The 13,847-nt window shown below is 40.2% G+C and overlaps 1 protein-coding gene across 1 annotated transcript; it reads right to left on the reverse strand.

Moving 5' to 3' along the window:
• Window positions 1–359: 359 nt before the first annotated feature.
• Window positions 360–9,643, reverse strand: pfkmb (phosphofructokinase, muscle b). Its single transcript, XM_031739988.2, has 24 exons — window positions 9,536–9,643; window positions 9,359–9,388; window positions 8,773–8,877; window positions 6,505–6,578; window positions 6,017–6,094; window positions 5,562–5,751; window positions 5,179–5,344; window positions 5,046–5,090; window positions 4,505–4,613; window positions 4,313–4,408; window positions 4,137–4,229; window positions 3,925–4,050; window positions 3,688–3,752; window positions 3,528–3,591; window positions 3,284–3,430; window positions 3,068–3,138; window positions 2,868–2,955; window positions 1,786–1,938; window positions 1,521–1,685; window positions 1,363–1,424; window positions 1,166–1,277; window positions 964–1,063; window positions 752–857; window positions 360–623 (listed from the first exon to the last, which is right to left on the reverse strand). The coding sequence occupies exons 1-24, from the start codon at window positions 9,573–9,575 to the stop codon at window positions 482–484; spliced, it is 2,427 nt and encodes an 808-aa protein (XP_031595848.2). The 5' UTR covers window positions 9,576–9,643; the 3' UTR covers window positions 360–481.
• Window positions 9,644–13,847: the final 4,204 nt, after the last annotated feature.

Genomic DNA, 13,847 nt, shown 5'->3' on the forward strand with positions numbered 1-13,847 from the left:
ATTCCATTTATATTTTAAAGGCATTAGTGCCCTGTTGTACTTAATTATCATAATTATTAATAATAATAGTGCACAGTGACAATGGTATTTTAGAGCGCATTTTGAGTCTAAAATGTGGTTAAAAGGGTAAGAAGAAATCTGATGTAATATTGGACAGCTCTCATATAAAGGGAAACAGTTACAGATAACTGAAAAGCTGTATTTTATATAAACTTTAGATTGAAATAAAGTGACGGGCATTATATTTGGGTGCATAAAATAGACAAAAAAAACTTTTTTGCACAGCAGCAGCAGTGAGATAAGCAATGAAGGGAAGTGATCACCCATGGGATTTGGTGAAGGAGTCCACTGTGAGACAATTTTTTAAAATTAATATCTTTATTTATATTGCACTCTCCTTAAACATGGTTTACAAAGTGCTTTCAAAGAAGACAGTCAGGTCATGTGCCCATGCCTTATCATAAATAATCCCACAGCTGAACTACTGTTTAACTAAGCCTCTCTTCTTGATGACATGCTCCATTGCAGTCTTTTCAGAGGTGTCCAGGCTGACCTTGTACTTGGCCAGGATTTTCAAGATGGGCCTCAGCCTTAGCCACCACTGTGTCTTTGGAATACGATGACTGCAGAGGGAAATCAACGAAATCAAGAGATCAAATTCATGAGTAAATATGTAAAACATTCTTTCTGAAGTTGCATTTAGTTATTTCAGCCCACTACAGAGCAGAAAAGAATAGAAATGAGGTCTCACTCAAAGTCAGTCTGTTCTGCCAGTTCTGCCAGAGGCTGAAAAACCAAAGCCCTCTTCCTCATGCCCAACACGCAGGCTGAATCCTGAGAGTTGGCGAAGATGCGACCTTGAAGTTTAAGGTTTAAACAGCACAAGTGGCATTAGCACAGGGAACATCGATGGTCAGCAAGTCAATGCAACATTTTGCTTTCTGAGGTATACTGAAATCTCACCATGTCTGTAGCATTCCTTCAGCTTGTCAGTCAACCACAGGACAGACTTCATCCCCATCTTTGTGCCAAAATTCCTGTCAAAAGGACTGGGTGTTCCACCCTGATAACATACAGAAGGTTCCCTTTAATGCATAATATTAAACTGGGTGTCAAATAATGATCTTGATACAAAAAAGACGAAGATCTTTACTAAGCAGCATACCTGCTGCATATGCCCAAGGACGTTCTTCCTGCAGTCAAACACGCCCTTCCCCTCCTCTGAGTACAGGTTGAAGATAAAGTCAGTGGTGTAGTTTGCATTGCACTTCTCATTTCTAAAACAAAAATAGAATAATAGATAAAATATGACCACCTAGTGAACCCTATGTAATAATGTTGATAATGGCAATTCCCTCAAACCTCAGAATGAGTCCTCTCTTCACTGTAGTCTTCATCTTCTCCACCAGATGTTCCACATTTAGCTACAAAAAACAAAACAAAAAAACATCAAGAATCAGAAACCTGTGTTTAAAATATCCACATATCCTTCACTGATTCTCATAATGACACAGACAAACCTCTAAGTCATGAATGTTGAAAGGGTCTTCATAAATATAGGCTGCATCAGCTCCACCTGCTAATCCAGCCATGGTCGCCAGATAGCCGCAGTATCCTCCCATAGTCTCTATAATGAATACTCTTCTCTTGGTTCCAGCGGCAGATTGCTTGATCCTGTCGCAAGTCTACAAATGCAGACACATGAGAAGAGAACAATGTGCTGCATAGGACTTTGATGCTTTGTTGTTTTGTTGTGTTTAAGAGTGTGCTAAATAAGAGCTTTACCATAGTTATGGTGTTGAGGGCAGTGTCAGCACCAATGCTGAAGTCAGATCCAGGAACATTGTTGGACACAGTAGCGGGAACAACAACGAGTGGGACACACAGCTCCTCATATTTCTCTCTAGCTTGCACCAACTGCAGACCTCCCATAAATGCCTATGAGGAGAAAACAGTAAAAGAAGTGTCTGTCGTTCTTGTTTATGTGCTCTCAGTGTGGCAGGAAGATATTGAAACAGAGTAGACTGGTTTCATCCACACAGAAACTCACCTCCACATCTGTTGTGGGTAATTGGCACTGACTGAGGGCTGGTTTTGTGTGGTGTGTGTGTGTGTGTGTGTGTGTGTGTGTGTGTGTGTGTGTGTGTGTGTGTGTGTGTGTGTGTGTGTGTGTGTTTTGCAATTGCTATGAACCTGTTTCTGTGCTTGTGTTGGGTTAATTGACGGTGCAGATACAGGGCTGTGCTTCCACTCTAGTGAACAGATGCTATACACTGCAAACTCAGCTGTCACATTTTCCTGATTTTCTGTGTAGGCCAGAGCCTACTACATGCTGCAGTCTGAAGGCAACCTACACTGTATGAAGTGTGGGTTCTAGGAGGACAGTGGCCAAAACCTGTGAAAGTTTAAAAATAGAAAGGGTAGCTGACCTATGGCACAGCTGGCCCTAGCTTTGGACTTTGTGTTTTGTCATTCTCCAAGTAGGAATCGGACCCACCCTCATGGGTGCAAATGCAAACACATGTTAAATACGTTGTTACTGTGTTAAATAGATGCTAAATGCTGCATCAAATACATTGTTTGTTTGTTTTTCCTGAATGTACTGTTTTGTCATCATCATCTTAAGCTTACTCTGGTACAATGCATTAAATGGCAACATTTATGCTAATACTGTACATGGTCCCTTTTTAAATAAAACTACTTTATTATTATTATTAGTATTATTAGAAATTATAATATAATAAATTCTACTTGCATTTACTTTGCAGCCCAGGGCTGAGATCCCTGCTCAAACCTAAAATATGTAGGTTATGGTGTGAATACTGATCTACCTGTGGCATTATCACAGTCTCAATAATGCTGCTCACCTCAAAGCCTCCAATAATGATTAGAGCATGAATGTTGAACTTAGTGATGCTGAGGCTGATCTCCTCCATGAACTCCTGAGGCAGGGATCTTCAGAACAGAAGAAAGCCACATGATAATAGATTATCTCTCTCTAACCTAAAGTTAAGGAGATGTAAGACCTGTAACACACACTCTCATTACTGCACTTGTCACCTCTCACCTCTTTGTGCCCAGGAAGGAGCCCCCCTTTCCAGTCCATCCTGCCACTCCAGACCAGCCAATGGGCTCAATCTGTGGAGTCACAGAGCAAGTGCTCTATCATATGTAATGGCTGTGCACAGTTATGGTAAACAGCTGTTTAAATGCTTAAACAGTAAACAGTCCCTAGTCTTCCTTATTTATTTGTTTATTTATTTTTTGCATGCAATTAGATTACCATTCCATGGGCCAAGCCATCGAAGCCATCATGCACAGCCAGCATCTGGTGGCCCTGGAGGAGTCCAGTCCTCACAGCTGAACGAACTGCAGCATTCATTCCAGAACACGGAGCTCCCACATTCAGTATGGCGATGTTGATATTACTCTGGCAAAGAAATATTTACAGAGATATTTGATTTTTCAGTGAGGCTTAATGACAATGACTGAGAGAAAATGTATTTGGTCGAACGGCAGTTCCAAACCTTTGCCTCTGGGGGGCGGACATGAGCCAGCATCTTGTAAGTGTTCCAGTTGTTCTCAAAACTCCTGTTGCCAGAAATCAGAACAAAAAAATATAGACATTCAAAAATTATTGCAGCACATGAGCATTTCATATTAACAACACAAAAGTGCATGCCTCACTTTCCCCTGAGCTTCACTGCGTCATCATACCGCCCCTCAGCCATGGCTGTTGTGACATCTTTGGTCTGATATAGGTGAAGGTGGAAGAAAAAAAAAGGAAATCAACCCCAATATCAACCCCAAAGCCAATTATAGCTTGCCTACAGCATCTCGTACACTTTATATTTTCCATATCGTATACTCTAAGATCCCGTGTGTCGAAGACGGACTTTTTGTGTGCTTAGGATCTTAACTCACCACTTGCACACACTCCATGAGCGGAAGTCTGACAGCCATGTTTCCCGACAAGCTGACCACACAAGCAGGAGTCTCTGGTGTGGCCTCCAGTAGAGCCATAACTGACTCCACTCCCATTCTGCTTGCCTGAAACACATTTTTTACCCACTTAACTTTATAAAGAAAAAAATACCAGCCAGTGATTCATTGCGAAGATCTTATTGAGACATTACCAGGATTCTATCAAAGGCAGAGGGAGTTCCTCCTCTCTGCACGTGGCCCAAGATGGTGGTGCGGGTGTCAAAACCTAGTTTCTTTGATACCAGCTGCACAGACAGATGATTTATGAGCAGTCTTTCTAACTATAGTTGAGCGTAACGTGGCATTCTGGAGTAGTGCCAGTACTGACCTGTTTGACATGGTCACAGGTGATTGGTTTACCTTGGCGGTCCATCGCTCCCTCTGCAACAATGATAATATTCAAGCGGGAGCCACGGCCTCTTTGCTAAGAGGGACAGAGTAAAACAGAGAATCGCCATTCACTTTTCACTACATGTATGAACTGTAACAAAGCCAAAGTGAGCATGAATATGAAATCCACCTCTGTCAGTCTTCTGCACAGATGCTCCTCCCATCCATCATCTGGGGGCATCTCTGGGATGAACACCCAGTCAGCACCACAGGCTAGAGCTGTCACCAAAGCCAGGTAACTGGAAACCAAGCAAACAAAGCCAAGTAACATTTTTTCTTAAACTTTAAAATATCTAAAGCTAATATTGGGCATATATTAAAATTTGATTTTTGTTGTAAAACTAATTCCCAGAATAATGATAATAACAAACACGATAAAGTAATGTGACTAAGTAAACATAGCATCAACAAAATAAACATCGTCCGCAATTTTAGAGATGATATCAAGAATTTGTGAATTCTTTTTAAAGAAACTGAGATGACATAACTTGAACACACATATATATAACCTCCTCAAGGTTTCACACACAGTTCATCACCTCCATTTTCATCTATTTTGGTGTCAGTGCCATATTCTGTTGTTCCACAGAGATAATGTAATTACAGCTTTGTGACCACTGAAACGACACTTACACTGATGTGCACAAAACACTCACACAAGCTGTACTTACCCACAGTGCCTGCCCATTACCTCCAGGATGAAGGTCCTCTGGTGACTGCACAATAACAGATTTTTGGTCAGGAGTTCTGAAATCAGTTGTCTCCTTTGTTCACATTTAAAAATGCAACTGCCTCTGGGCATACCTCTGTGCGGTGGTGGTGATGGCATCAACGATCTCTATGATGCGATGGAGGGCAGAATCAGTGCCGATGGTCATGTCAGTTCCACAGAAGTCATTGTCAATGGAGCCCACCATGCCAACAATGTTAAGGTGGGAAGCGGACTTGGCCTCATTTGCCGTGATCTTACCTGAGGACAAAATGACAAAACACTTGACAAATAGGCTAACGGCAGTAAAATGCACCACGCCATGTTCCATAACTAGCCCTGTGATTGGCTGGTGACCCGGGAGCGGCGCCAGGCATAGGCGACCCTGAACTGGATAAGTAGTTTGGAAAATGATGGCTGTTTCATAACAACATGAGTTTATTGTGTCGTTAAGAAAAGTGAATTCTGTGTTTCTCACCGGCTTTAACAAGGTCTGCCAGCAGCTCGCTCCACTCTGTTCTGAATTGGTTTGCACCCGTCAAGCTGCCATCACCTCCAATCACACACAGGTTGGTGATGCCCAGTTTGACTAAGTTACAAGCAGCCTTTGTGCGACCCTCCTTGGTTCGGAAATCCTGACAGCGGGCACTGCCGATCACAGTCCCACCCTGACATCAGGCAATGAAGAAGGGTTTCAGACCCCGACAAGAATCACAAAGAGGCTAATAAGAAGAATGGCAGCTGCAATTAAACAAAATCTAAGCACAAATGTTTAATTTCTATTTAGTTTTGCAATTTAAAAATGCTGACATTTAGCTGCTAATTTGATCTACTGCTCTAGAGTGTAGCACTGTGACCATTTTTTAACATAAAAAACAATAAAACAAACAAAAATGAAAACCCAGCAGTTTTTGCATCCTTGTGTGTTCTCACCAGCTGCAGCATCATTGACACACTCTCCCATGTAGCAGGGCGGATATGGTCTCCTCCATCTACTAGACCCTGGTAACCCTGTCAACAAACAAGAACAATGCCACCTCGGTGAAAAGGGGTCATATCTCGGATAAAGCTTGGGGCTTAATGATAGGGAATGTTTGTACTTAGTGATTATATAGTCAGCTACTGTACTCCGTCAGTTGATTTTATTATTATGGTGGGGATATTAGGCAGTGGAATATATGTCATATGGAATCAAATATTTTTTTTAAAATTTGAAAGGAAAAATAACAAGCATACACTTTTTATTTTATTATATGTTTACTGTTAACGGTAGTATTAACTGAATAACAATATTAGGTATGGTGGTTTTGGTTTGTTGCACAAACATCATGCCGAAACTGAAGATACCACCTGGAGCTCTTGAATCTGTGTTTACAATGATTAATCCGAAGAAACCAAATGAAGTTAAAAGCAGAATTTACCTCATGCACAAAGAAGACCTTGGCTCCAGTGTAAATTCCCACTCGGACTACGGCCCTCACAGCTGCATTCATACCTGCAGGAATAATGTATAGGAAACTTATGACAGCGCATAAAGGTTTGGTTTAAATTTTTTGGATACATGTGGCACTTTAACAACTTCCTGTCTAACATATGTATGTTTAATGATTTAAAGTCTGAGTGGTTTAAAGTTTTGTACCATTGCCCCACAGCCACAGGGTTCTGGGTTCAAACCTGGGCTAAAGGGCTTTTGCGTAGAGTTTTCTTGTTCTCCTTGTACTCCCTCTGCCATCAAAAACACACAGGGGCAATTCTCCTGTGATTGTGCCTTTGGCTAATGTGCTGGGTTACACATGGAGCTGCCCCCCAGATGCTACATGCATGAATATCCACTGTTCCTAATCCTAATCCTGCAAATTTTCTTTACCTATGGCAGGGATGTCATACGGTCCACTTTGATCTCGGGTAGGTTAGATCAATGAAACACCTTTTTCTGTCAGTACAGAGGTGTTTAACTGCACATTTAATCCTTAAGATAATTTAGTATGAGAAAAAGCAATGCAAAGTCAATTACAACAATATATCCCAGTTTTCTCCGTAACAAAGTCGCCACAACTCTTTGGGCATAAATTGTTAGAAATAAAATTGCGTAAAATGACAGAAAAGGTTCTGGTAGCTCATTCTGCAGACTGTTCTGTAATTATCAAATAAAAGTTTATATTTATTAACAATAATATTCTATTTTTTTATTACCGGACACATTGTTAAAAAACAGAAATTAGAATAGGAGTGAAAAAACAGGAAGGTTTCTGTCATTTGCTTATCTATTATGGTGGTATATAAGTGGCCATAAGTGAGGTCTTTACTGATAGGAAAAGCTGTAAAATGCATGAAAATACAGTTAAAAGTTCAAAATTATGCCCTCCTTCAAATTTATGATAACTGGATTAGCATATTTTCACAGCCGGTTTTTACACCTCAGCCTCGTGGGGATCAATTAAGAATATCCCATCCTCGCTTGCATTATTTTTAGTTTTGCATCAAAGTCTGTCTGGTTGTCTCTAAGTTAGTGTGGTAACTCGAGTAGGCTATTTACTCATTCCAAGGCACCATTTTCCTTGATAATAATCTGCACTGATGCAGCACAACTAATCTCTGCAAGTATAATGACAGTTCTTTTTTTAGACTTCATATTAACATGCTTCGTCAGCTGATAAACACCAAATGGGAGCATCAAGAACCACAAGAGAGCTGATAGTGGTAAACTGCTGGAAAGGAAACTGGGCCTGTGTCTGCTCTTTTGAAGGGGTTGTTTAAAGGACAAGATGTGGATAAATTAACTTTAAGGGTGTCAAGAGCATCTCCACTTACAGTGTAAAAAAGGAGAGGAGAGTAAGGAAGAATTGGACTGGACTCCCACTCTATCTCCCCCCTTTACAAACACATGACAGAAAGGTCATGCCTCTAAAATTAGCCCCCATAACAGATACAGTTCTACAGAGAAAGGTGGAAGGAGAGGAGGAAGAAACTTGGTAAATGACATACAAGTTCTAATGAGGATTATGTATTTTAGGAAAATAAAGAGGTTAGAGATATCCAGTTTTGTACTCTGTTCAAGGATCTTATACATTTGAGATGGGAAAAAAATGAATCATTTGAATAGCTCACTGCCTCACATGCTTACACTACAGGATTGTGTGGGGTCACTGACACGCCTCCCAAAGGTCACAGTGGAGATATTCCTCATCAAGTTAAAGGTCAGGGGAGCATCTATCTCTGTCTGTAGTTCTAGCACGTCTGGGCGAAGTCCTTCATGCTGCCCTTTTACATAAGTTATCCATAAGAGTGGATAGCTCAATAGTTTAACTCTTTAGAATGAAAATCATTAAATATGATCAGAGCAAACATTTGTTAGTAGTTACAGTTGATATAAAATAGATTAAACATGATTAAACATGGCAGTGAAGTTTGTACTTCACTGCCATGTACTTAGTAGTTTAGATAAAACAGATTTACAGTGTTAAGTCTAATTCATTGTCATACATGCACAGTTTGTATTCATTATATTTATTATTTGTCTTTGACAACCAACAACAGTTTCAAAGACAAGACTTTAATTCTTGACTCTATTGTCACTGCTGATGAGTCCCTAAGCACTGATTTTCCACAGTCAGATCTTCCACCTGCTGAAGCAAAACAACAGCAATACTGCCTGGGCACACCATGCTCCCCGGAGACCATCTACTTACCCTGGGCATCGCCTCCGGAGGTAAGCACGGCAATTGCCCGACCCACTCCCATTTTCGTGGGGTCGGTAGGACTCTGTTGTGCCATGGTCCTGGAGCTGAAGCTGACTGGGAGAAAGAGACCTTGAGTGCAGAAATCCCTGCCACCCTGCTGTACTGTGTACAGTACAAGGAGCCTCTAAGTCAGCCTGCCTGTTATGGAAAGTAGTAACAGTTGCAAAAGTGCACAGCCCAACTATCCTGTTGGCAGACATTCGAGGCACACATAGTTGTGCTTACGCATTTAGACACACACACACACACACACACACACACACACTCACACACACACACACACACACACACACACACACACACACACACACACACACACACACACACACACACACACTCTACCAACCCCCCTTCCTCAAAATATGGTTTGCCCCCATGCTATCCCGTAAGGCCACTGGGCTACAGTACAGCCAATCTGACAATGCCCACCGCCACTGAATAGCAGCAAGGCTGTACTCTCAAGCCAAGTCAGAGGAACGCTGCACAGATCAATGCTGGCAGTGATGGTGTTTACTTTAATTGCAGTCTGGCTTACCAGCATCCTCTGCTGAGAGGTCATCACCACCTGTGGAGGAAGAATTTGAATACAATGTTATCTAAACTGTGATCCTACCTCAGCTGTATGTGACTTAACTGTACATGAATCACCGGTTATTTTTACAAAAAGCACACCCATAAGTCACTTTAAAGTGCAAGCTGGCATTTCACTCACATGACAGACCCTCTCTACAAAAGATGAGCTTCTCCAGCATTATCCTTCAGCATTTTCTCACCTATCCATTTTGTAATTTAAAGCATTAGTGATCCCTCTGCAACATCCTCTATCTGTACATTGCAGTTACTCCCACAGGCCTTATCTTTTTTTGTGTTTTGCTACAGGCTGCAGTTGATAGGCTGGCAGTTTAGGAATGAATGCCGACAAACAAACAAAACACACACGAATATATATTTTATTTTGTTTATAATAAGAAAAAAGTCTCCTCTCAGTTCAGCCAGTCAATAAGTCAAATTCAGTGCTGAACCAACAAGACCACAGGGTATTCCATATAGATGGCTACTGCTCACAAAGCCTGTAATTCACACAGCAATTTACACTTGTTTGTATTGTTTGTATGCAAGAAAATGTACAAATTTTCAGGACCACAAAACTGTGCCCGTTTTTTCTTCACCCGCACACACATTATACCTTGTTAGTCCCCTGTTCACATGCACAGTTATGAATCAGGTGAGTAATTACATGCAGCACAGTATTACACCTCCAACAGATGTGGGTACGGGCTTGTTTGTCTTTGAGTCCAGAGGGCTTTTGCGGTTTTTAAAAATGTTTGATGAATCACAGCTGAAGAAGCTGAATTAATTGAGGAACCAGCACAGCAGAGCTAAATACATTACTTTTGGTCTCCTAAATTAATGTTGAATTAACTATATTGCTATGTGTTAGATGAAAAATGAGACAAAATGAAGCTAGATGAAACTCAATATTTAACACACAAATAATAGTTAAACAAAACACCAATGTGTGAGATGTCAATTTTTGATATTGATGCATGTGTGAATTGATTATATATGAAAAGTAAGGATCAATATGACAACATTAAGAGGCTGAGTTTCATCTGTTGCAGTTAGCTTATTAAAGCTGACTTTAAATAGACGCAGGAGCTGCTATCTATAAACCTTACAGGAACCCCTCCCCTCCTTTCCCCCATTACTGTGAAAATGCACAGTCATCCTAACTGAATATGTCAAACCGTGTCATTTTTCTGTATTTACTACCCGGTAAGGCATGACAATTTACCAAAATACAAATAAAAACAACACGTCAAAAGTTCCCGAAAACAAATTCAACCAGTCAACCGGTCCCGTACTGCCATTTGAATAAAACACAGAGTGAAACATAGACCATATGGGCCCATCCCAAACACACAAAGGAACAAGTTTCCACACCGTATGCTTTACCTTGGCACTTCTTTCTTAGCCAGAGGAGCAAACAGGCCAACAGGGTGGCACAAAGAAGCCACAGGGCAGTGAGGAGCCCTGAGTGCCACATCCTCCCAGTACCTCTGTTCCTTTGAAACCATTCTGATCTGTATTAATAGCTTTGATATCACTTCTTCATTGTGGAGTAGTGACCTTCATCGTTTAAGCATGTCGCGTAATCAGATACAACTTGCAAGTGTCTGCAGCAGTCAGACGGCTGGGTGGATGTATTAAGATCATGTTTTGGTTTGTGTTAACGAGTGAGACAGTGGGTTCAGGCTTCAAAAACAAAAGGGAACTGGTAAGGTGCTAAAATAGTCAGACAATGTTTAGGATGTTTTTGGCCCCAGTCACTCAGGCATAGAGACCAGTCAGTTGCTTGGTGAAATTGGTTGCAAAGAGGTAGACATTGTTGTACCAAAAAACCTGTTTGCAATTGCTTTGGTTCCTAGCAAAATGCCACCTGTAGTTGCCTGTAGTTAGCACCGTAAGAGGGGTTACAACTATACTGAGATTTATATAAACACTGCAGTCAAAAATGGACAGTAAATGCACCATTACAAGCAATTTTATTAATTATATAAATATGTACTAAATGCAAAGCAATTAACGAAACAAAATTTAAAAAAAATCCACCAGTCCTGGTGAATATTAGGTTAGGAAATAAGGACATACAAGCTATTAAAATTATTCCAATACCACTACACACAATTCCAGTACAAAGCCAAGTGGCATCATGATCCACACTTCCCCAAGTGTACACACTGTGGCATCATTCTAATCCCATAAAGGACCAGAGTTAAAAATTCATGTCTGATCTGCTGACAATAAGCAATTGTGACAATTTCTAATATAAGTAACCATGCTTATACAAGTTTATGTGTGCTAGAGCTCTGACTTTAGTTCAAGAGATGAGGCCTGAGCTGAGGAGGAAGGGTATGATGTTTATCCAGCTTGTCCTTTACTTCATGTGTTCACTTCTTTGGTGAAGGAGACTCCTTCGCCAATGATAAAACATAGGTTTAGTTCTTCATTTTTTGAGTTTAAAGGTGCAGACATGAATTAAAAATTTCATCCATGGCACGTAAACACCCACAAATTCTCTTCTCCTCTGCCTTTGGTGTAGTACATATGTTGGCTGATCTCTCAGTCACATACATAAAACATGACTAGGCAGAACAGAGATGTTCATCTTGGCCACAATATTCAAGGTGGTGGAGTTTCTCAAATGGTGCCCACTCCTATGTATTTTTGATAGATTAATTCTAAGTTTATGAGAATGCATCAATTTGTTGGAAGATGTAATTACAAACTAATAAAAAAAATAGAATATTCTTTTTTCCAATTAAATAACCTCAAAAAGCAACTGTCTGTACCTTTAAAATTGCCGTATGCCGCACAGCGTTGACCTTGCCAGACGATGTGTTCTGTAGTTCAGTTTATTATAACTTTGCCAACTTTATTTAAAGAGCTGACAAACTGGTTTAATGTCTCTCTGTTGGTACAGTATGACATTATAACAGTGGTGTCATGTTAAATGGGGTCAGTGTTTTTTAAACTCACTATGCAGCCACGTGACAATGACACTGGAGTGGCTCTCATACCAACACAGGTTAAGATTACAGCAGTGAAGCAGAGGCAGACTGACAAAGCACATGCATTAAACACACAGCTACAGTATATTTTTGAGGACCCCCACTAATATAATGGACACCCCAACCCATAATCTTAGCAGCATGCCCAAATGTTTAACGTATCCTAACATTAAACCAAATCTTAACTGTAACACGACGTCCTCACCTTTTTCAAAAAAAAACCCTTTCAAGGTCTCAAAGTCTAATTCTGTGTCATAGGAATAGATTAAGACTTTGGGCGCACATACACACCCAGACAAGCTCATGCATCACGATAGTTTAAAAAAGAGCTTTAAGTTAAATGGTTTTCTATTGTTGTGATTCATCAACTCATGTCATCTGTGAAGGTCACGACTCACAGCACCCCCTTTAAGAAAACACCTTCCCTTCAGTAAAATGACCTCTAAAGCAGATACATCACTGTGGACAAAAGGCAGCTTGTCATAAACACACATCTCAGGTGGCGTTTGTGCTCCCGCTCTTTGTGCACCATCTTTCGAAAAATTGTGTGCCCCTGGTGGTTTGAGTGACATGCAGCTCTCTCCTGAGGCGAACCCCCGATCAATAGCACCATTTCCAGGTAATCCCTGCTCCTGTCTTCCTGACACTGTTAACACTCACACTGGCTGTAATAAACCAGATGGATCAATACAAGACCAGTTCAACACAAAACACTTCCATCTCAGCTAATGCAGTGATATGTGGACTGGATATCCCTGCAATCTAAACCCTCACCATCTCCAATTATCTGTAATATTCTGTAATTTATGCTGTGATTAAAAGACTGTGATTGTCTATCTCTATCTATCTAGATATAGATATATATGTAGACATAAAGAATATTTTAAACATTTTTTTCATAGATTGACTTTTCATAGTAATTTAGATTAATTTTTTTAATTTCTGCACTACTACATTAAATGTTTTAACTACAGGTTACATGTTTAGTGGTTACAGGTAAAACAGACAGTTTTGCTTACCAAATGGTCACAAATAAAATAAAATGTTTACATTTTTGTCAGATATGGTGAAACAGAGTCGTTACATTTGCTGTTCATGAATGAACATGATTAACATTGTGTCAAGTCCCCAAAGGCCCATTCTGAATCAGGAAAACCCTGCTTATTAGTGTGTTTTAGTACCTTAAGTCAATCTAGGACGAGTATGTTGTCCTAGATTGTCCTAGAAGTAATTTGTAGACTTAACCTTTAATTAGCTATGAAATTAAAACATGAAATTATTCTAAAACTTGTTGGTTGTTGCCTTATTGCTGCTTCCACCGTAGAACTGACAAAGCAAATGAGATAAGAAATTATAATCTTTTATTAGTAGGAGAAAATAGTTTGTTAGTCGGTTTAATGTGCCACAACTAACAACTCAGGGGCTTGACATCAGGTTTAAAAAAAATTTAAA

This window comes from Oreochromis aureus, linkage group 5 (assembly GCF_013358895.1).
Source record: "Oreochromis aureus strain Israel breed Guangdong linkage group 5, ZZ_aureus, whole genome shotgun sequence".
NCBI classification, from domain to species: domain Eukaryota; kingdom Metazoa; phylum Chordata; class Actinopteri; order Cichliformes; family Cichlidae; genus Oreochromis; species Oreochromis aureus.

Coding starts and splice junctions, on each gene's coding strand:
- pfkmb (XM_031739988.2), bottom strand. CDS start 9,575: ATGCTGGAGAAGCTCATCTTTTGTAGAGAGGGTCTGTCAT. Junction 8,878..9,358: donor CCTCTCAGCAGAGGATGCTG/GTAAGCCAGACT, acceptor TCTTTCTCCCAG/TCAGCTTCAGCTCCAGGACC. Junction 4,409..4,504: donor TGTGCAGAAGACTGACAGAG/GTGGATTTCATA, acceptor TGTCCCTCTTAG/CAAAGAGGCCGTGGCTCCCG.